The 22,963-nt window shown below is 45.8% G+C and overlaps 1 protein-coding gene across 9 annotated transcripts in view; it reads left to right on the top strand.

Moving 5' to 3' along the window:
• The window catches only part of SAMD4A (sterile alpha motif domain containing 4A), a 208,437-nt gene that overhangs the window by 112,776 nt on the left and 72,698 nt on the right, over positions 1-22,963 (top strand). For all 9 annotated transcript variants that reach the window (XR_012159608.1, XM_073350082.1, XM_073350081.1 and 6 more), the window contains exon 3: positions 8,587-9,105. Coding sequence is in view for 8 of the 9 variants with exons in the window: in XM_073350082.1 (XP_073206183.1) it covers positions 8,587-9,105 (519 nt within the window). In the remaining variant the exon portion in view is untranslated. The remainder of the gene's footprint in view (positions 1-8,586; positions 9,106-22,963) is intronic.

Raw genomic sequence — 22,963 nt, 5'->3', positions numbered from 1 at the left:
GTTGCAGAATGCAGATTCCAAGCCTGTGTGGGTGTGTTTTCATGTTTCAGTTTGTGCAGTATTATTTATCTATATTGCCTCTCATTGTGGTATTGATAGCTCAATTCTCACTTATTTTTCAAAGATGGCACCTACTCTTTAAATGCTTAACATGTCCAAAAACAGACCAGTTAGAAAAAGAATGAAGTCACTCCTGTAATGAGATACAGAAAGACAGTCACATAAATGGCCAGCTGGGGCCAATGTGAATTTCTTCATGGGTTCATAAATCTAGATATGGGAGCTTTGGGAGGTAAAGAATAGAGCCCTATTTACCTTTTTTAACATTCCGTGAACAGTTCTGCTCTTTGATACTCTTTACTGAGTTCTGCTGGCCTCTACTAGCTTTTAGTGAGGCTTGAGACTTGTTCTGGTAGGGGATCTTGGCCTACTCTTCCCATATAGGCCCAAATATTTCCATGTGCCTGCGGGCAGGTGGGAGACCTGCAGGGGAGGGGCTGCAGGGAAACAGGCCTCTAACAGATGTCCCTGGCCTCTGGCAGATCCTCTGACATGTGCTGGGACTGAACATGTCATTGGTCTGGGATAGGAATGGCCCCTGGCTGTTTTTGGCACAGATTAGAGCAGCCCCTGAGTCGGTGTGCTAACCTGTGGTGGGGACTGACTTGGCCCCCAGGAAAACAGTAGTCCAAAAGGTGGCACAAAGCCACCCTCTCTCCAATGCTTCAACTTGTATCTATTGAAATTAATGGCAAAACTTCAGTGGTGAAGGATCCAGGTCCCCAGACCCTGTGCTCAGCTCAGCTCCAGTGCAAGGATGAGCAGCCCTAAGGAGTGTCGTGGGGTCTGATTCACACCACCTTCTGCATCACTGCTGCATTGTCTGGCACCATACATAGACTTCTTTAGAAATGCCGTCGGCGCACTGGGTCCAGATGTTACTCGCTTTGCCCTCAGTGGCAATTTTGCGTGGACTTCGATGGAGCAGGAGCAGTCCCCAGTGTTCCTGGCAGAGACATTTAGAAGTCAGTTTCATTAAGTGCATCTAATTCTGCTATCTCTCAATATTGTTTTAAATGGCGTCAGTTACCATATGGAAAAGGCACTAATTGAAGTTCTTGTTCTATGGAGCTGGAGGATTGATAGATTTCAACATCAGAAAGAAGGGATGTTCTGGATGGATATACTGAGTGATTCTAAAAGATTTAGCTGATTCGTTTTATTCCCATTTTGTTAACATTGCTCTTTTGATAGCAAGTTAACTCAGGAAGAAAAGATAAGGCACCATTTCACCCATACTAAGTATAACATTTTAAAAGTTCAAGGTGCAGGTGGTAACAATTAATAATAACTAATAATTTAAATATTTTTATCTGGATGCCAGTTTTTTTCCTAACAAACGCTATATAAGGATCTCTTCACACATCATCAAAATTCAGCCACTCCTGGGGTGGAATATGGCAACTGTTTAACGGTGCACAGCAATAGTACACAAGAATTTAGGACAAGCAGCGAAGAATGCTGTATCTAACTGATAGTGCAGCGCGAATTAGGTCGGGAGAAGGTGGCTAGTTACCTACTGTAATAGAAATTTAGACAGGCTGGGCCAGGATCCTCTTTGGTGTAAATTGTTATAGTTTCATTGATTTCAATGTCACTATGACAGCTTACACAAGTTGAGGATTTGGCCCATGGAGGTTAATCAAACTACTTCTGCGATGCCATAGGATCTTTATGACCACAAGTGGTCTGGACATTATTTGTTATGCCTCAGCTGAAAGGTGGTGTGTACAATAGCACAGTCCTTCCTAAAGCCATACCAGTCCTGCAAGGAACTGAAAATTGTGGGATCTGGGAGCACCCAGCTCCTTGTAGAAAACACTCAGAACCTCCCAGGATCAGGCCCTACTGAGTAAAGCTATGTCCACACTGGGACTTTCACCACCAGTGCAAACCCTTAGTGTAGATACAATTTACACCAGTGCTGCACCAGACTGAAATTAGGGTAAAGTGCACCAGCATAAACAGTGTCTATCCTAGTAGTTTGCACCATTGCAGCTACACCATGGGCTAGAATCCCAGTGTAGACCAGGCTTAGTCGTGCTAACTGCTATATCACCGGTTCCACTCCCTTTGGTACACTTGCGCTTTCCTTAGGACTTCCATCTAGCTACTAGTCAGGCTTGGCACTGCTTAGCTTACAAGATACGAAGTGATCACAGCCTGAAGGGGTTATGCAAATAGAGGGAAAGACAAGCTGTGGCTGTTCTGGAATCACTCCTGAGGGGTTTTGGACTACTTACCAAGATGGATATTTTTTAGAGTTTATTAAAAATTCAATGAAAAAAATTACATAATTTCTAATTTTTCTCTTAGATTGCATCCCACTTGGAATATTGTTGCCATTTCGCAATATTGTTCCATTATTCCATTTAGCCAATAACTTTGGGATGTGCGCATCTAATTCTTAGCCATTTCTTCCCTGAACAAATTATCTGAATGCACTTGTGAGCCTTCTTTTATACTAAATGTTGTTAAACTGAAAGCAAGAGTATAATTAAAACAGCAATTTAAGTGTAATTTACTAATGATTGGAGCCCTTAAATGCGCTGACTTGCCATTGTGCAGTAATAATACCAGACTTTGTATTTAAACATGCTCTCTGCCACTCCGAGAGTCCTTGAGCAGTTTTTAAAATCATCGTCGTCTTTAATTATAGTCCTTGTTACTTATTATAAGATGTCATCTAGTTTATAAATTGCAAATCATTAGTTTTTACCTCTCTGTCGATGCCCCAGATGACATATTTGTGTGCCCTCTTTGTGAAATCTGATAAACCATACATGGCAGTTTGAGGATAGCCTCCTTTCTGCTGCAAAACTTTCCATTCTGTTTTGAAAATGACAGGATTTGTGTTGAGTGGTTCTTTAAAAACACTTCACGGTGGTCTCATATTTTGAAATGGTCCCTTTCAGGTGACTCATTTAATGAGATGAATCTCTTTGTGTGCATGCTTATCAACTACTCTTTCCCTTCTTCCGTACAGGGCTGATATTTTAAAAATGGAAGCCTGAGACTCCCAAGCAAAAGAAAAAAAGAATGCTTGTGCCCCCATGCACTCACAGTTGCTGCATCTCCATCTTCAAATTGCTGGACTGCAAGCACAAATCACTATGTAGCGCCAAACTTGCACGTACATTGGCCTGATTTTCGTGCACATTTGCAGTAACTGTGCAAACAGTTGCGTGTCCATGTGTATATTGATATTTTTCATGCATCCAGGTGGGCATTTACCTTTTGAAAAGTATAGAGCCCTGCTGTGATTGGTCTTTTTCATTGGGGGCATTAGAAAATCCACATATCTGGCATGTGGCTGGAGTGACTACATGGCAGTCCACTTTGGGATGACCTTTTGGAATTGATTCCTTATGGTCAGCAAAGGTTTATGTTCTCATAGTCTCCAGACATGGATGATATTGCTTTTCATAAAGTCTTGGAAGAGGGACACTGTTGTATTTGATGGCTAGCCACTGGGGAGAGAAGATGGTGGCAGGGTAGGTACTGGAATTGAGCAGTGAAAATTTAGCAGTTCAACTCTCCTACCCTTGTTGTTCTCCTACTATACAGGTATATTACATACAAAAATATGTTAAAAGAATTGTATTTAGGTTGCAAAGTTACCTAAAGATGCAAAAGCACTCAAAAGTTACAAAATGGCTGCCCAAGTAACCTTAATTCTGCCTCCTTGTACATCCATCCTGGGCACTGAACATGGCAGGGGTCATGTGGAAATCATAGTATGTGAACATGTAATTAACATGTATCATAACGCATATATACACGGAGATTGAATTAAGGTTGCACAGGCAGCCATAAATGTGGCATTTCCTAACGTCTGAGCGCTTGACTTTGCAAACTAAAGTGGCAGCTTTTTACATACATACTCTGCCTTCCTGGCTGCATCTGCTCTTGAGAGCTCCCAGGCATACCCAGAACAACGTGTGCTGCAGCCCTGGCTGTGGGCTGAGCCCGGCTCTTTAGAACGTTTATGTTTGGTTACTGATGTTCATGAGCCATTAAAGCGAGATAGGTAGCAAGAATCTTGTAAGAATCTTGTAATGGAAGTTAGATAGCCAAGTGGCTACCAATACCCCCTATAATGAGGGAAAGAGAGATACTGTAATATGAATAGTGTCTGTTTGGAGACAAATGACTGTAAGACACTGCTTGGGTAGAGTGACTAGATCTCTGAAACAGGAAATGGAGGTACTTTTCTTAACATTGTTTTATCAGGCTGGAGATGGGGAACTCTGGGAGGGAGTTTGGACAGACTGGGAAGAGGGGTTTAGGAGCTGAGGGGAAGGAAGGATCAGGACATGGGTACTTGGGAATGATTGATAACTGGTAGGGAGTCGAATTGGGGGCTCCTGTGGGAGGTGAGAGTGAGTCTGGTTGTGGGGAGTTGGTACCAGTTGGTGTTGCTGCTGGGACTGGGTGGAACTGGGAGCTTGTCACCAGAAGCGTTGCTTGGGAGATGAACATGCTGGTGAGCTTCTCCTGTCTCCCTGGTCAGTCACTGCCCTGCCCATCTAGTCTTCCCTCCTTCCCAGTGCCTATCACGTTCCCAGTGCCCTGCTAGTAATGGGCAACAGAACAGGCCTGACTCTTGCCCTGAACTCAGAGGGAACCAAATCCTTTTCAGAGCTAATTGATTGCCATTTCAGCTAAATTTGGCACTTCCTAGTTCTGGCCAAGAAGCAGAAAGGATTTTGCAGTTCACTGGGCCTTTGCAGAGCAGGGAGCCTTTTTTTTTTTTTTTTAAACAAGATTTCTGATCCTGTTTTGCAGACTAGAGAGGTTCAGAGCCACATCTAGTCATTTTGGAACGTTGCATTGAACTTCTGGATCTCTTGGAGACCAGTCCCACTCCTGCCTGAGCTTTCCAGCATCAGTCCTTTCTCCATACCTCAGAGAGGCTCTCAGGGCGCAGGTGCCACTGTGTTTCCTTTGGCCTACACTGCTCCCCACTGAATTGTACATGTGCTATGGGACCAGGGAGGCTTTCTGACAACATTCTAGGTACTTTCCCTAGTCCCTGGGCTGTGTCTGGTCAAGGTCTTATTTGTTTTCTTTATGCTTATCAGTGTGTACGTTTTATTTGTCAGTGGTGCCGGGCATTTTGTCGTTTCTTTGAAATCCCAGTTTATTTGAGCATGCATGGTGCACTGTTTCCTGGGTCAGAAAACCACACTGTCCTGCTTCAGACAGTCTCTAGAGAGAGGGTGGAGTGCAGCGGGGGGCTGAGTGTTTTAGGGAGAGAGTGTGGAAGATGTATGCTCTGTAAGTTGGTGCATGTGTTGTGGGAGCAGATAGGTTGGAGGCACATGTCAAATGGGGGAGAGCCGGAAGGAAGACACATGTAATTGAGATGAGGTGCTCAGGATTCTCCTCCTCCACACACGCCTTCCAGCTTCCTTCCTTCTGTTGTTGCTTACCTCCGGTGCCCCTGCCCACCTTAGCCCTGGCCCTAGATGCAGCTGCCTTTCCGCTGCATTATGAGCACACTACCACAGGGGAGTGTGGAACATAATCCAGGATATCTTGTGTGAGCATACTCAGAATTCAGCGTGGAGGTGGGCAGCTGACAGGCAGGCAGCGCAGCTAGGCCGGCAGTTGGACTTGAGTTGGGAAGAGGGTAGTAGGTGGAAAGCAACCAGAGTGGCAACAGTCAGACAGCATGCCAATGATCTATTGCGATTGGAAGTATCTAGTTGGTGGGCCACTGGGAATGCCCCACAGATAGACAGCTAGTCTCTCTGCCTGGGGGGCAGGGACACAGCCAGGGGCTGCTCTCAGCCTCACCCTGCACCATGGGCAGGTGGAGGGTCCACGGCAGCTCCCCATGGCTGCCCGAGCTCCCCAGCTGGGCTGCACGCTGGTCTGGCTGGGGAGGGCCCCGCAAATCCGCAGACCATTTCTGCACCTCATGGGTCAGATGCGGATACACATTTTTATATCCACGCCGGGCTCTACGTGTGACATTCACTCTCTCAGCTTGAGGATATAAAGTATTGCATGACAATAAGGACATAAAAATTGCCACACTGCATCAGATCAGGGGCCTGCCTAGTCCAGGATCCTGTCCCTGAAAACAGTCAGCGCCATTTGCATCAGAGGAAGGTGCAAGAAACCCTGTATCGTCAATTCTGGAATAAATAGCTCTCGGGGGTAGTTTGTTCCTAAGCCACATCAGTTAGAGATTATGGAAAAGGAGTGGGTCATCATAGATTTCCCATCATTTCCCACAGGGAAAAGCAAAGGAAATTGTTCTTCTCCCTCTCCATCAACAACCCTGCCCCATGGACCTTTCTCCACCCCTCATCCTCAGATTTTTGTACTGGTACTATCTTGTATGCTTATAGTCACTACCTCTGAGTGATGGGAGCCCCATTGGGACAATCGGAATGATGTGCAAAAGTGAAATTGCTGGCCTTTCTGGCCTATACACACATGCAGTGTACTCAAATCACGGTTCTGTTACCCAATTAAACATTTTTCCTTTTTGGTCGAGTTAGTATAGCTTTGTCACTAAATCCAGTTCACACGTTTGTCAGTTTGATATACAAAGAGAAATCAGACAATTTGGAAGTGATTTCGAAGAAATAAAAAGTGTAGAGTTACACTGGGGTGAGGGGAGGAAATATCTCTGCACAAAGTTTGAATTGGAATGATCAATGTTTCCAGAAAGCCATCTAGTGGTTTTGTGCTAAAACAGTTGTTTGCTTTTAAACAGGAATCTGAAACTGGTAAGAGTGTGTATTATGTTCTGAGAAACTGTCAACATTCATACAAGGAAATACAAGTTTAGAGCACAAATTTTGGCTCAGTTTTGCATAGATTCTGTAGCAGAATCCGAGCCTTTAATAGTATGTTTTGGAATGACTCTTTCTGAATTTGAGAGACAGGGTGGGTGAGGTAGTATCTTTTATTGGACCAACTTCTGTTGGTGAAGGAGAGAAGCTTTCAAACTACACAGAGCTCTTCTTCAGGTCGATAATTGTATTACGCCAATCAAAAATATTTAAATTACTGAAAGTACCAACACCTGTCTTTTCTGAAGAATTAGTTCAACGCTATGTGGACATTCTTACAAACACAGGGCCAAATCTTCAGCTGACATAGATCGGCGGAGGTCCACTGACAGTTTACACAGGCTAGGTATTGGGCATGTGTAGTAGTCATCGTTTTATATGTTGTAGGTTCTCTCTGTATCAAAACTGTCCACTGCTTTCACAAAGAAGTAATCAGCTGGTGTTTAAAAATTGTGCTTCTGTAGTGAAATCATTCCACGGTTTTCAGTTGCAATTATAAATAACTTTCAGAGGAGACAAATTTTGCTACTAGTGTGTAGGTGCTGGGTGGTTTTGGTGGCCTGTGGTATACAGAAGGTCAGACCAGATGATCTGGTGATCCATTCTGGCCTTAAACTCTAGGACTCTATGACTTCATGCATTAATAGTATTCATTTTCCCTTTTACTGAATGTAATTTTTAATCTGTGTCTTTGAAGGTGTCTTTGAAGTGCGTTAGTACATGAAACTCTTTTCTGTATAACATATAATGTTAACAAATGTTGGGCCAAATTCTGCCATTGGTTACATCAGTGCAACCTCATTAAAGTCAGTAGAGTAACAGAGGGCAGAATTTGGGCTGCTAGCCAAAGTCTCCACATGAGCAGAGATTAAAATGACTAGGACTGTTCATCTTAGAAAAGAGACGAAGGGGGGATATGATAGAGGTCTATAAAATTGTGACTGGTGTGGAGAAAGTGAAGCGATATTTACCCCTTGATGTAACACAAGACCCAGGGGTCACCAATGACATTAATAGGCAGCAGGTTTAAAACAAACATAAGGAAGTACTTCTTCACACAACACACAGTCAACCTGTGGAACTTGTTGCCAGGGGATATTGTGAAGGCCAAAACTGGGTTTTGAACTGGGTTCAAAAAAGAATTTGTTAAGTTCATGGAGGATAGGTCCATCAGTGGCTATTAGCCAAGATGGTCAGGGATGCAACCCCATGTTCTAGGTGTCCCTAAATCTCCAACTGCTGGAAGCTGGAACTGGATGACGGGGGACGGATAATTTGATAATTGCCCTGTTTTGTTCATTCTCTCTGAAGCATCTGGCACTGACCTCTGTCAGAAGACAGGATACAGGACTAGATAGACCTTTGGTCTGACCTTCTGTGGACATTCTTATATTACGTTATGTTTTTATATTAAGATTTTCAGAAATGACTGGTAATTTTGGGTGTCCATCTTGAGATATCTTAAAAGGAGCCTAATTTTCAAAAAGTGCTGAGCCCCCCTCAAAATCAGACCTCTTTAAGGAGTTTCAAATTGGGCACCCAAAATCACAGTTACTTAAATATGTGCCATAAAAGAGAATTCCACATAGCACAGGGCATCACACACAGGAATCTCTTTGTAATGTTATATGTACCTTGTAGGAATCTATTTATTTATTTATTTATTTTGCTGATTTCACAACTCTTTTTTTTTTTTTTTTTACCCCTCCAACAGGAATCATTAACCAATGGCAACAGGAATCCAAGGATAAAGTGATCTCCCTATTGTTAACCCATCTGCCTTTACTGAAACCGGGAAACATTGAAGCAAAAGTGGAATACATGAAACTGTTGCCTAAAATCCTGGCTCATTCGATTGAACACAACCAACACATAGAAGAGAGCAGGCAGCTTTTGTCCTATGCTTTGATCCATCCTGCCACTTCACTGGAAGACAGGAGCGCTCTGGCCATGTGGCTCAATCACTTAGAGGATCGCACATCGGGTAGTTTTGGCAACCAAAACAGAGGTCGGTCCGATTCTGTGGATTACGGACAGACACATTACTATCACCAAAGACAGAACTCCGACGACAAGCTGAACGGGTGGCAGAACTCTCGAGATTCTGGGATATGTGTCAGTGCATCCAGCTGGCAGGACAAAAACCTGGGGTGTGAGAATGGCCATTTGCCCCTCTACTCGTCCTCTTCTGTTCCCACTACGATCAATACTATCGGAACTAATGCAAGCACAAGTAAGTACTATATACGTAAACCACTGCCGAGAGCCGTTTCTGGCTGGTTTCTGTGGCATATCCGCCCTACAACTGTTTCCTTGCAGCACTTATCGTATTAGAAGAGGGGCCAGTTTTAGCTTGGCCCTGGAAAAACCCTTCTCTATGCTTGATTGCCCAGAATAGTCATTTTGCTGTTTTGCATAGTGTAGGATTTTAAACATGAAGCTGCTTGGAACAAAGATTGAACAGCTAAGAGGTTCTAAGAGCAAAAACATCCGTCGTTGAAGGCCGCCACTTTCCTTTCATGCTATTAACCCCAATTTTGGGTAACATTTTCAGAAGTGCCTAAGTGATTTAGAAGCCTGAGTTCCATTTTCAAAAGTGATTGAGGCACTTAGATGCCTAAGTCTCATTGGAAGTAATGGAACAAGACTCCCAAGTACCTAAGTCATTTTTGAAAATGGTACATGGCTCCTAATTCAGATGAGCACTTTATAAAACATTAGCTTTTATCTCTATTAGGCAGAGACGTGACTCTTACTGGTAACAGTGGATCTTAGCCGTGCAGTCTTCAGTGTTCTTTATTTCAGTGTTCTTTATTTCTAATGATGCAAAATTCTGGAGTCTTTCCCCATGCAAAGCTCTGACAGACTTCAGTGGGACCTACAAAGGCTGCGGTACTGCAGGTCTGGGCCCCAGAACTGGATAATGCAGATAAGCCAGGGCATTGTGACTGGCATTTTTAAACAAAGATTTATGTAGCTTTTGTGTAGAGACTCATTATGGCTCTCCCCCCCCCTTCCCCCAAGCTTTTGTGCCTGCTTATATCTTGGGTGGAGAACAAATGTAGCATCTTCACAGTACGATTGGAGCCTGTTCTATTGACCGGCGCTTGGTCTTTGTGTCGAAAGATGTTACGAGGGCTGGCATGTCTTTTACCCTGATGAAGGGCAATCTATACCCAGAGACCTTCCTTAAGATACATTACGAGGAATTGTTGTGTCTTCATATAGTGGGTACCAGGGTTTTACAAAGACAGTCCAGATAGTTTTTTTCATAACCAGGTTTCTATCTCCGTTTTAATGGGATCAGCAAATCAGACACTTGCCCTCCCCTCCCTGCCTCTGCTATACCTTTTCCTTGCTCCCCTGCCTGACTTCAGCCTTCACAATCTCCCGCTTACGGTGCTCTTGCTTTCTAGCACTGACAGACATCTCCACCTCCCATGCCTCAGAATGATCCCAGGGTCCAACTGGGTGCTGTTCTTCATATTCAGGGCCCTGTTTTCTATTGCTACCTGAGCACAAGTGCCTGTACGTCAATGGAGAAGCTGACATCCTTCCCCATACACCCCCTGCTCCCATAATAGGAAGTTTCAACTCATCTTCCCCCTCCCTCATCCTTGTCCCCTCATGGCAGACCCCTTTAACCCATCCGTCTACACATGCCCTTGGACAAGTCCACCCTCTCTCACCCTCTAGTTGCACAAATATCTCACACACAAATCTCCAGGCCTTCGCTGGGGAGCAGATTTAGAAAGTGCTCCTGGTCATTCCTTTTGATGATTCTGAACACACTAATTGTACAGAATGTAGAGATCGCTTTCTGGAGGGAAAGCTGCTTGCAGTAAAGAAACTTAACTTGTCTGTCAACCTGTGGAAATTCACAATGAAAAGTTCTGAGAGCATTAGAATGGTTATTAAAGACTTCGTGGTCTCTGTGGATAGAAAATCCATGCTTGAACAATAAGAGTATAGCAGTAGGTATAGGCCACCGAGCACCTGACCAGGATGATGATGGTGATTGTGAAATGCTATGGGAGATTAAGGAGGCTACAAAGGCAGAAAACTCAATAATATTGCGGGATTTCAACTTACCTTCATATTGTCTGTGTGTGTGTCACATCAGGAAGGGACGCAGAGAAAAAATTTCTAGACACGTTAAGTAAATGCTTCTTGGAGCAACTTGTCCTGGAAATCCACAAGGGGAGAGGCAATTCTTGATATATTTCTAAGTGGAACACAGGATCTGATCCAAGAGGTGCATATAGCTGAATAGGTTGGTAATAGCAACCACGGTGTAATTAAATTTATCATCCTTGTAGGGGGGGAAATTGTCAAAGAAATCCACCACAGTAGCATTTAACTTCAGAAATGGGAACTATATACAAATGAAGAAGCTAGTTAAAGAGAAATTAAAAGGAACAGTCTCAAGGGTGAAATGCCTGCAAACTGCATAGAGAAAATTTAAAAACACCATAAAAGAGGCTCAAACTAAATGTATACCCCAATTAAAAAAAAAACAGTAAGAGGACCGAAAAAATGCCACCGTGGCTAAACAGCAGAGTTAAAGAGGCGGTTAGAGGCAAAAAGGCATCCTTTCAAAATTGGAAATCAAATCCTAGTGAGGAGAAATGAGAATAAATTCTGGCAAGTTAAGTGTAAAAGTATAACAAGGCAGGCCAAGAAAGAATTTGCAGAGCAACTAACAAAAGACACAATAGCGAATAGCACTTTTTTTTTAAAGTACATCAAAAGCAGGAAACCTGCCAGACTGGGGCCTTTGAATGATCAAGGTGCTGAAGGAAGATGAGGCTGTTTCGGAGAAGCTAAATTAATAATTTACATGGGTCTTCGCTGCAGAGGCTATGCGGGAGATCCTTGCACCCAAGCCATCCTTTTTAGGTGACAAATCTGAGGAACTGTCCCAGATTGAGGTGTCAATAGAGGAAGTGTTGGAACTAACGGATCAATTAAACAGTAATAAATCACCAGGACCAGAGGGTATCACCCGAGAGTTCTGAACAAACTCAGATATGAAATTACAGAACTACTAACTGTGATATGTAACCTGTCGCTTAAATCAGCCTCTGAACCAGATGACTGGAGGGTGGCTAATATAACACCTATTTTTTAAAAAGTGCTCCAAAGGCGATCCCACTAACTTCAGAACCAGGCAGATTGGTTGAAACCAATATTAAAGTACAGAATTATCAGACACATAGATAAACAAAATACATTGGGGAAGAGTCAATGTGGCTTTTGTAAAAGGAAATCATGCCTCACCAATCTATTAGACTTATTTGAGGGGGCCAACAAGCATGTGGGAAAGGGTGATCCATTGGATATAGTGTAATTGGACTTTCAGAAAGCCTTTGACAAGGTCCCTCACCAATGGTCCTTAAGCAAACTAAGCAGTCATGGGATAAGAGGGAAGATCCTCTCATGGATCAGTAACTGGGTGAAAGAAAGGCTATTGTTTCTCTCCTTAGCTCTTGTAACTAGGGCCTTCTTTAAGGTGGAATTTCAAATCCCCAATGATGGTTATGAATTACCGTTATGACATGCATTGTTAAAGTCCCCATCCCCATGGTGTGTAAGTGCTCCTATGTATATTTGGCTGGTGCATAGAATGCCATGTGGCAGGAACATTGCTCTGTCCTGCTGCACAGATTCTTTGCTGACGGGTCAGACCCCAAGTGCTCCAGGCATGATGTATGTTGAGATTCCTATCTGACTTGCCCCCTTTGCCTCATCTTCAGCTAGTGCAGAAATTAAATGGCTCTTGCTGCAAGCACCTGCTGTGCAGAAAATTCTATTAGGTTGTTTCACAGAGGAGTCGCTCAAGAGGGGATCGTTTTCACTAGGCCCTGGTGGGAGGGTGCATGAGAGGCTGATTGTGAAAATAGCTGTGTGAAGGATCCAGTTGCATGGCCAGTGCTTCCTAAGTTAATAATGACCACAGCCTGTTTCACTTTTGCCACACACGCTTCCTAATGGTCCTGAATGTTACTGCAGTCCTTCTCTCAGGTACTGTCTTTTGCACTGGGGCCTATATTGCATGAAGGATTTAACCAGCCACTACAAAATATACGTTCATTACACCTCTGCACTGAACTAGCAAGCACTGGTCACACACCCGCGGTATCCAGGGCGTTACACCAAGGCGCCTGACCAGTCTCTGGTGATGAAGATGACCCTGTAGGTTTTTAAATGCATGGGAGATTTAAGGGAGAGGGTGAGTGTCTGCAGTGCGTGGATAGGAAGTGTCCATGTTGACAGGCAGATGTGCATTTTATTCTCTCTTTAGCAAAAGAATGGGGCATATTGTGCCTGCCCCCTGCGGAGGTGCCCAAAATGGTGTAGGGGGGGAGCCTTTCTCCAGTAGGCACATCCCAGGAGCTAGGCACAGCTTCAGTCGCTGCAGTTTTCTGATCCCAGAAACCTCACCCTCCTAGCTCCCACCAGGGTGCAAGCCACCCCAAAGCGGGAGGGAGACGATAGGGTCATCCCTCCCCCTGACTGACCTGCAGGGAGTGCCTTCTGCACCCTCCTTAGGTGTGGCACAGTGGGCATGCTTCCCTGCATGGGCAAGCTCCATGAAGGATAAGACCTCTGCCCAGGTGGTGCATGTACAGTCTGGCCCAGTGTCTGCAGGTTTGGAATGATGCTAGATGAGACTACTCTGTAAGTTGCAGCATTGCCAGCGCTCGCTATTTGATTGTGAATCTTGCAATATTTGGCATTCTTAAAGCCCCAGCTCCCGGAATCTGGTGATCATGGGAGAATCTCAGCTTTCGTTAAATAAAAGCAAATTCCTAGCCTTCCTGGTTGTGCTGGAAAGCTTGCAGACTGTGACAAGTCCAGCTGGCAGATGTGTGCTGTAAAGGCTCAGAACAAGAAGGCAAATAAAAAGATCCCTAAATTTATTATTATTTTTAAAAATCTTGTGATTTTGGGGGGGGGGCGATTTGTGATTCTTGAACGTTTTGTGTGGCAATGCTGAAATTACAAGAGGTATGTTCACACAGTGCTTTGGTCCCTTATGTTATGGGCTGAAAATGGGGCGGGTACAACACAGAGTTTAGTCTCGGGAGAGGAGGGAGAAGAGCTTGCTCTAGATGCCCTTTCTGAGTAGCTGAAGAGGAACAGAAAGACTAGGGGCACTGATAATTGGGTTTGAAAGGCAGCTGCATCAAACTCTCCTAAGGAAGAAGAGACCTGAGACCAGAGTGATGATCAGGACATTTACCTAAGGGAAAACAGACATGAATAAGGCGAAACCAGGTTGGAGGGAAATAGCTTCTGAGAAGATGGCTACGACATTCTGGCTGCAGCAGGTGAGTCATTGCAGGTGGAGATACCCAGCAAGAAATTTTAAGTTCTTCGAATGCTTGCTCATGTCCATTCCGTACTAGGTCTGGGCACTCGCCACATGCACCAGTGCTGGAAACTTTTCCCTCAGCAGTATCCGTAGGGGACAGGCTCTGGCACCCCAGGGAGTGGCACCCGTATGGCACAGTATAAGGAGCGCCACCGGCTCCCCCCACTCTCAGTTCCTTCTTGCTGCCAGTGACGGTGCTGGAACATCGGCTGCTTCGACTAGCAGTGTTTCGTTTTCTGTTCTTGTGAACTTTGAAAATCTGTAATGTAGTTGTATATAGTTAGCAGTTTCTTAGTTACCCATAGTAGTAGTTCTCAACTTTTCATTAGTCCCATAAGTGACAAGTGCCATATCTGCAAGTCCTTTAAACCTAGGATCAAGAAGGAGCGCATTATCCATCTGAAAGCGCTCCTGATGGAGTCGTCACTCACTCCAGTTCCGGAGCAGCAGTCCGACTCCGCACTGATGCTCCGCCAGCGCCATCCACGAGCTGGCACCCCTCCCCCTCCACAGCTCCAGGGAACAAGCCACTAAAGACTGGGAGGGGAAGATCTCCTACCCCCCGTAAGGGACAGGAGAGGGCTGGGGGTGAGCCACAACCCGTGCCGGGAAGTTCAACACCCCCTTTGGGAAGTCAGTCCTCATCTTAAGTCAAGCGGTGCAGCCCATCCCATGCTTTGCCTACAAGCTTGGATAGCGGTGCAGGCCCCAGGCAGCTTCAGGTGCCATTGACGCCAGAAGCTCTTCAAGTGGCTCAGGACATCCTGATGATCCTGGTACCGCCCTCACCGGCTCCCGCGGTACCCCAGTCTTGGGGAAAACCCGTGCTGGCACCTATGCGTGTGTCCCCACCTCAGTGGTACTGATCTCCATCAAGAGGGATGTCCCACCAGCAATTGCCCGCCTGAAGCCATTGCTTCAGGACTAGAGGGTAGACTCAGTGGAGCCCTCTTCGGTCCCCACACCTGGGGCACCGATCGAGGAACTCAAGGTGTACCTCGCCCGTAGATTGGCGCAGACCCTCTGAGGCATGCGCCACCTGGCAAGAACTCTGGGACTGGCCCCGACCATCTCCAAGGGCCTGGTGCCAATCACAGGACCAATTGGACACCAGAGACCGCCAAAGGCAGCAGACACAGGGCCGTGGAGCCAGCCTCAGCAGGACCAGCCCCATAAACGAGCCAAAGGTTACAAGCGCTGCCCGAGCCACCCGCCTCCACCCTCGGCCCAGTTGGGCTTGAGCCGTAATAAGCAGGGGGCCAAACAGACGTTTTGAGGGTGCGACCGAGGCCAACCTACCAGACTATTCTCCAGATCCCTCTTTCCTAGTGTTCTCCGACTGCCTTTTCCCTTTCCTCCTGTTGTGGGCCACTATAACTTCGGACCTCTGGGTCCTCAGTACAGTGGACCAGGTTATACCCTCCAGTTCCTTTCTATCCCCTCTCCCACCTGCCTTCCCCATCCCTCTTCAGGGACCCCTTTCACGAGAGTCTCCTCACAGAGGAGGTAAATGGGTTACTACAGCTGGGTGTGGTGGAGGAAGTTCCTCTCAAGTACAGGAAAAAGGGGTTCTATTCCTGGTACTTTTTAATCCCAAAGGCCATGGGTAGTCTGTGGCCCATCCTGGACCAGCCAGACTTCAACAAGTACCTTCAAAAGCTAAAGTCCCGCATGGTCTCTCTGGCTTCTGTTATCCCTTCCTGGATCCAGGAGCCTGCTATGCCGCCCTTGACTTGAAGGACACATACTTCCACATAGCAATCTTTGGAGGACACAGACGCTTCCTCCGGTTTATGGTGCGGCCCCACCACTGCCAGTTTACAGTCCTCCCGTTCAGCCTGGTGACAGCACCGAGGGTGTTTACCAAGTGCATGTTGGTGGCGGCGGCTTACCTCAGGCGCCAGGGTATCCAGATCTACCCATACCTCGATGACTGGCTTGTTAAGGGGGGCTCCAAGTCTCAAGTCTGAAGGGATGTTGTGGTGCTTCAAGCCACGTGCCGCTCTCTGGGCCTACTGGTGAATGACAAAAAGTCGACGTTCGTCCCAGTGCAGAGGATAGAGTTTTTCGGAGTGGTCCTTGACTCTACCTGTGCCAGAGCGTTCCTGCCGCTGAAAAGATTCCACACGATGGCAAACCTCATCGCAGAAGTCTCTGCGTTCTCTCTGACTGCAGCCAGGGTCTGCCTGCGCCTGCTAGGCCACATGGCAGCGTGCATTTACGTGATCCACCATGCCAGACTCCAGATGCGGCCCCTGCAACAATGGCTGGCGACTATCTATTTCCAGTCGCGAGACCTCCTGGGGAAGATCGTTACCATTCCCCAGGAAATACAAACCTTGCTGAGATAGTGGACCGACCGCAGGACAGTCCTAGAAGGGGTTCCATTCGACAGCCCTCCTCACTCCATTGATCTGGTGTCAGACGTCTTGGACCTCAGCTTGGGGGCACATCTCAGCAAACCTCCAGATACAGGGGATGTGGTCCCCTGGAGGAGGCACAGTTACACATGAATGTCAAAGAGCTCCGAGCAGTCCGGTTGGCGTGTGGAGTCTTCTTTCCCCACCTGTCGGGCAAGGTGGTATGAGTCCTGACGGACAACACAGCCTCAATGTTCTACATCAATAGGCAAGGGGGAGCCCGCTCGTCGGCTCTCTGTCAAGGCTGTGGGACTTCTGCATCAGCCATGAAATCCACCTGGAAGCTTGTCACCTTCTCAGCGTCAGGAATATGCTGGTAGACCAGCTCAGCAGGGACTTCTCCTCTCACTATGAGTGGTCACTCCATCCAGAGGTAGCCTGCATGATCTTCTAAAGGTGGGGAACTCCCCAAGTGGACCTGTTCCCTACCAGACAGAACAGGAAATGCCACTGGTTTTGTTCTCGACAGGGTCTGAGCAAGGATTTCCTCCCCGATGACTTCCTCCTGTCGTGGTCATGGAGCCTGAAGTGTGAGTTCCCTCCGATTCCTCTCATCAGCAGGGCCCTGGCATAGATCAAGAAAGACCAGGTGCAGGTTATCATGATTGCCCTGGCGTGGGCTCGTCAGCATTGGGTCAGCACACTCATGAGCCTGTCAGTGGCCCCTCCCTGACCCCTGCCCAACCGACCAGACCTGCTGTTGCAGGACCACAGTTGGCTCTTACACCCCAACCTCGGGTCCCTCCACTTCTCGGCATGGATGCTGCAGGGCTGAACCCAGAGAAGCGGATGCAAGGAGTCCAACAGGCCTTCCTGGAAAGTAGAAAGTACTCAACTAGACTGACTTATCTGGCCAAGTGGATGAGGTTTTCCCTCTGGGCATCCGAATGGAGCATCTCTCCCTCGCGTTCCTCCATACAGGCTGTCCTGGACTACTTGCTCCTCTCTAGGCTCACTGGCCTGCCCTCTGAACCACTGGGGTCCTGCTCCCTTTCCCTTCTGTCATGGAAGGTCACGTTCCTGGTGGCGGTGACTTTGTGAGACAGGTCTCAGAAATTAAAGCCTTGATCTCAGAACCGCCGTATGCTGTCTTCTACAAAGATAAGGCTCAGTTGTGGCCCCACCCAGCTTTCCTGCCAAAGGTGGTCTTCACCTTCCATATGAACCAGGACATCTTCCTCCCAGTGTTCTGTCCCAGACTGCACAAGACCAGTGAGAAGAGGCATCTTCATGCCCTGGACTTCTGGAGGGCCTTGGCTTTTTACTTAGAACTTACCAACCCTTTCTGTAAATCGACTCAACTCTTCATCGCTACAGCAGATAGGATGAAGGGTCCTCGCAGAGGATTTCCAATTGGATCACTTCGTGCATAAGAACCTATTACGACCTGGCAGTGATTTCAGGGGCATATTCAGGGGGGCGCCAGAGTCAGTCCCCTTTGGATACTGCTGAGGGGAAAACTTCTGGCACCAGTGCATGTGGGGAGCAAGCACACCATAGTGGAATGGACATGAGCAACGCATCTCGAAGAACACCAGTTACAGAAAAGGTGACTGTCTTTTCTAAAGTACTTGGCCCTTCAAAAGAAACCATTAAACGCTTTGATGCAAAGACTCATCCCTTCTGTTATGTTTGCACAGAGCCTAGCTCAGATCCTGATCGGGACCTTTAAGTGTTGCCACAATGCATAGAAATAAACAAGGAGAGAATTATAAATAATTACTCCATTTTCTGAAATGCTGAGACTTTTTTGAAGTCACAGAGAATGCAAAAAAGCATCTAACTCAGCAGGCCACCCCAGGTGATTCAGCAGAAGCATCCAAGAGTAGCAGCCCGTTTTGCTGGATGGATCTGACATGGTTGGATTCCTCAGAATTGTTCTTTGTCCTGGGATTTTGTTGGGAAGCCCCCGTACTTGTCTCTCTCTCCTCGCTACCCCTTCCTATTCCATTTGTCTTTGCTCCCTCTTCCTAGTTCACCTCACCACTGCTGTGGCTTGCTGTACTTTACCTCTCCTTTACATCAACGCCCCCTCACATAACTTCCCTGCACAAACACCCCTCTCCCAGGCGAGCGACTTCCTGGCACATTACAATGACCTCTTTTTGCATCGCCAGAGCCCTCATGCCTGCCATCAAACGGCTCTGATTCCACTGAAAGATTTATAGAGCCTGTATTCATGGAACCTTTCCACCAAGTTTAATGCCAGGGGCAAGTGTACACGTTTATGAAGCCGAGTGGGTTTGCAATGTATCTAAATGTTCCCTCAGCCCAGCCCCAATCTTTAATGTTACGCTGTAACTTTGATAAACATTTGCAGTAATGGCTGCAGTGGTTCACTAATATCCTGTGAACACTGAGCTCTAGCTGTGGCCCTGTGTTTGTTTCCAACGTATTTATATAACCACATGTTCCATTGAGGGAAGCACATCGAATTCTGTGGAGAGAACCACTGGAGGGGCAGCGGCAGCCAGTCACTTTCCCCTAGCACATTGCACTGGATCACTCATGAGAATCACAGCGTTATAAGGTGCTGACGTTCAAGCCGATATGAGGTGGCAAAGCCTGCTGATGTTTTTTGATGGCAACATGTTCTGACAATCTGCAGGCACAGCTGGAGACAACCCAGTTGTACTTCATACTCTCGTCCATAACCTTCCTTAACACAATATTTGCTTGGACATGAAGCACAGTAAGTCCACAAACAGATGCTAAAAAATAAACACGGCTAGTCAGCCTTTGTCCCAGCCCCTCGATACAATCAATATGCCCATTAATCTTCTATTCCAAAGCAAATCCCTCAAATACTTAGTGTTTGTTTAGTTTTTAAAAAAAAGTTCCTGTTTTATCCATAATAGCTTCTGTCCAGCCGGTGGTCTAAAGAGTGTGTTCCAGGGCACAGATTTCAGCATGCTGTCTCTGCAAAGGTAGTGCTTGTTTCTGACGTCAAATCTGGTCAAAGTCTTTCTCAGAGGAGTGGTGATCTTGCTCTAGGGACACTTTGTCTGGTGCCTGGGCATATTGTTATTATACACTATTATGTTTCAGGTTTTAAATACGATAAATTGATGTCCATTAAAGAATCCCCTTTGTGAGATGTTCCAATATTGTTTACTTCCCCATGATTCAATCTGGACCCAGAGTGACACCCCTGAGATCAGATTCTGCCCTGTCGAGTGGCTCAGCAGGCGTATCAATGGTTTTGAACATCTTCCTCTATTGCTAGTTTGCACTTCTGTTGCTGTCTTATATGATCACAGAGTTGAGAAAATGGCCAGCAAAGGGTATTACATATATTATTTATAGGTACAATAACTATGGGCCAAATTCTGTTCTCCATTCCAACAAGTGTAAATCTAGATTAACTCTATTTAATGGAGTTACTCTAGGTTTGCACTAATGTAAATGATATGAGAGTCCAACCCAATGTTAACAGCCGGTCAGTCACAACCGTCTGACAGTGGTCAATCCCTACTGTTTGTGGGAAGGGTAGTAAGTAAGTGACATAGTTTTTCCTCTGTACTTAATTTACAGTGTCCCATTAATAGATGTATCTGTTTCTATGGCTGGAGAATACAAGTGGACATTAGACAAAACTTCCAGTAGGCCCCAGGGAAGGAAGAAACAAAGGGCCCTTGACTGCGGATAGAACGTTGGGAGCTCTTTATAGATTTGCTCTAGTCACTGTTGTTTCAGGCTCCCAGACTGTTCAGATTCCCTACTGTCCTCAGAGTGCGACAGGATGCCGAGCAGAAAACCCACCCCTTTTAAAAAGCAACTGAAAAATTATGAAGTCCATATTTAATCAGGAAAAATTCCCATTGACTTTGGTGAGAGGGTCTTCTGGGTAAAGACTGAATAAAATTTAATGAAGAACTTTAAGATCTGGCCTGGGGATTGAATAGCAATTTTAGGGAAGAGTGATGCTCAAGAGAGAGATTGAAGACTCAGAGGAAGAGAGAGCAAAGGATAAGGAAGGGCAGTCCATATGGGGCTCTTAAAGATACAGTTTTTCAAGGCACTGCTGTGTTCTCAGGATCATTGACGTCATCAATTTTGTGTCCTAACACAATAGGACAGTGATGATGTCTGATTATTCTGCTCAGCAGTCCAAGAATGAAGAGCATGAGCTGGACTCTTCTCAGCTACACCAGTGCACACCCACCAGGTCTGATTGTGATCTCATGCTGGTGTAAATAGGAGCAGAATCTGGCTCATTAACTTCAATGGAGTTACTCCAGATTGACCCCAGCGTAGCTGAGAGCAGAATCTGGCTCTGTGTTTTCTCACAGTGCCCCAGTTTCCTTACAAGACTATAAAGAGTCTGTTGTTTTTAAAATTTCAGTTACTGCATGTCGAATGCCAGACCATGGAAGACATTTAGGCCTTGTCTTATACTTCAGTTCTTACCTGAGCTTGCAAGTTAACCAATTAATGATATGTTTGACTCTAAGCATGCTTTCTGTCTTCACACAACATGTTAATTCTTGGTTAGTAAACATGGCACCTTGCCATGTGTCATTCCTACAGGGCTAGTACATGGTTGACTTCCTGTACCCAGATCACAATGCTGTTATTTTGCCGTGTAGACAGGAGCGTACCCTTTCCCCTTACAATGTCTCTGTAACTGGTTTGATTAATTCTCCTTCCTCCTAGCTCTCTGTGTGATAAAATACCCCAGAGCACATTGCCCCATGTGTGGCTGATGACATTCTGTGTGCATGTCCTCCCTAACCCACACTGAGGCATTATGGGGTAGATGCCCGGTTTTTCCCAGAATGCACAGGTTCATACGCAGGCAGGATGATTGATGTGGGTTGCAAACTCATTTGACACATGGTTGCACTATGGAAAAAAATGACAGTATAGATCCAGCCATAGTTGTTGCAGCTGAGTCAGAGGATAATTACAAAATGACCTGGTTACAAAATCACGGCTGCATTTGCAGTGTAAATGGAGTTTTAAAAAAAATCCCAACGTGAAACAATGAAAACTAAAGATCCTTTTTGCATAAAGCAAAGGGGCAGTTGTGAAGAACTGCCTTTTCTCAATGGGATTCTTACTGTGCCAGCCTTCACAGAGACAAACTGTCTGTAATTTGCCCTCTCTGTTTTTGTACCTACACAAACACAATTCCTTTTAAAGTTATTAATGCATCGTTAAATATTCTGCTGTGCAGCTGGCACTGGAATGAGCAAAGTCTTTTAAAAACTCAATTTAATAAAACCAGTACAAATCTTTGGCTCCCCTCTCAAGATGTATGACAGAGAGGTAAGAAATGAAAGTTCCAGACCCATAGTTTATTACATTCAGGCACTCACTTTTTTTGCCTGTGTAATTGGTTCCACCTGAAAATGAGCTTGCTGCATATGAGTTTTCATTTGTCAACTGGAAATACAGTACAGTTTAACTCCATATTCACTGTTAAGAAGCAAAATTACTCTACACCCTTTGCCTTCACGAGAAAGGATGATTAACACCCTAGACTGACACTGAAGAGATAGGAGTTCTGTTCCCATCTCTGCCAGACACTTCCTGTCACTCAGTGCCCTACTCCCAATATATAACATAGGAATAATATCGCCTTCTTTGTCTTTTTAGGGTGGGTTTTTCCACAAGTGCTTTTTGCTGGCCTCACTTTGCTCCCACTGAGGTCAGTGTTAAAATCCCAGTGGGTTGTAAGCTCGGAGGGACTGTCTCACTTTCATAGAAGCATAGAAGATCAGGGTTGGAAGGGACCTCAGGAGATCATGTAGTCCAACCCCCTGCTCAAAGCAGGACCAATCCCCAATTAAATCATCCCAGCCAGGGCTTTGTCAAGCCTGACCTTAAAACCCTCTAAGGAGGGAAATTCCACCACCTCCCTAGGTAACCCAGTCCAGTGCTTCACCACCCTCCTAGTGAAAATGTTTTTCCTAAAATCCAACCTAAACCTCCCACACTGCAACTTGAGACCATTACTCCTTGCTCTGTCATCTGGTACCACTAGAACTGTCTAGATCCATCCTCTTTGGAACCCCCACTTCAGGTAGTTGAAGGCTGCTATCAAATCCCCCCCTCACTCTTCTCTTCTGCAGATTAAATAACCCCAGTTACCTCAGCCTCTCCTCATAAGTCATGTGCTCTAGCCCCGTAATCATTTTTGTTGCTCTCCACTGAACTCTTTCCAATTTTTCCTCATCCTTCTTGTACTGTGGGGACCAAAACTGGACGCAGTACTCCAGATGAGGCCTCATCCACAGAGCCAGTTATCTCATCATATACTTTATATATGTACCCCCCCTAGCCCCTAG

The sequence above is a fragment of the Lepidochelys kempii genome, chromosome 6 (genome assembly GCF_965140285.1).
Source record: "Lepidochelys kempii isolate rLepKem1 chromosome 6, rLepKem1.hap1, whole genome shotgun sequence".
In the NCBI taxonomy this organism is placed as follows: Eukaryota; Metazoa; Chordata; order Testudines; family Cheloniidae; genus Lepidochelys; species Lepidochelys kempii.
Note: the sequence above shows the minus strand (reverse complement) of the source record. Positions and strands in the feature narration are given on the sequence as shown.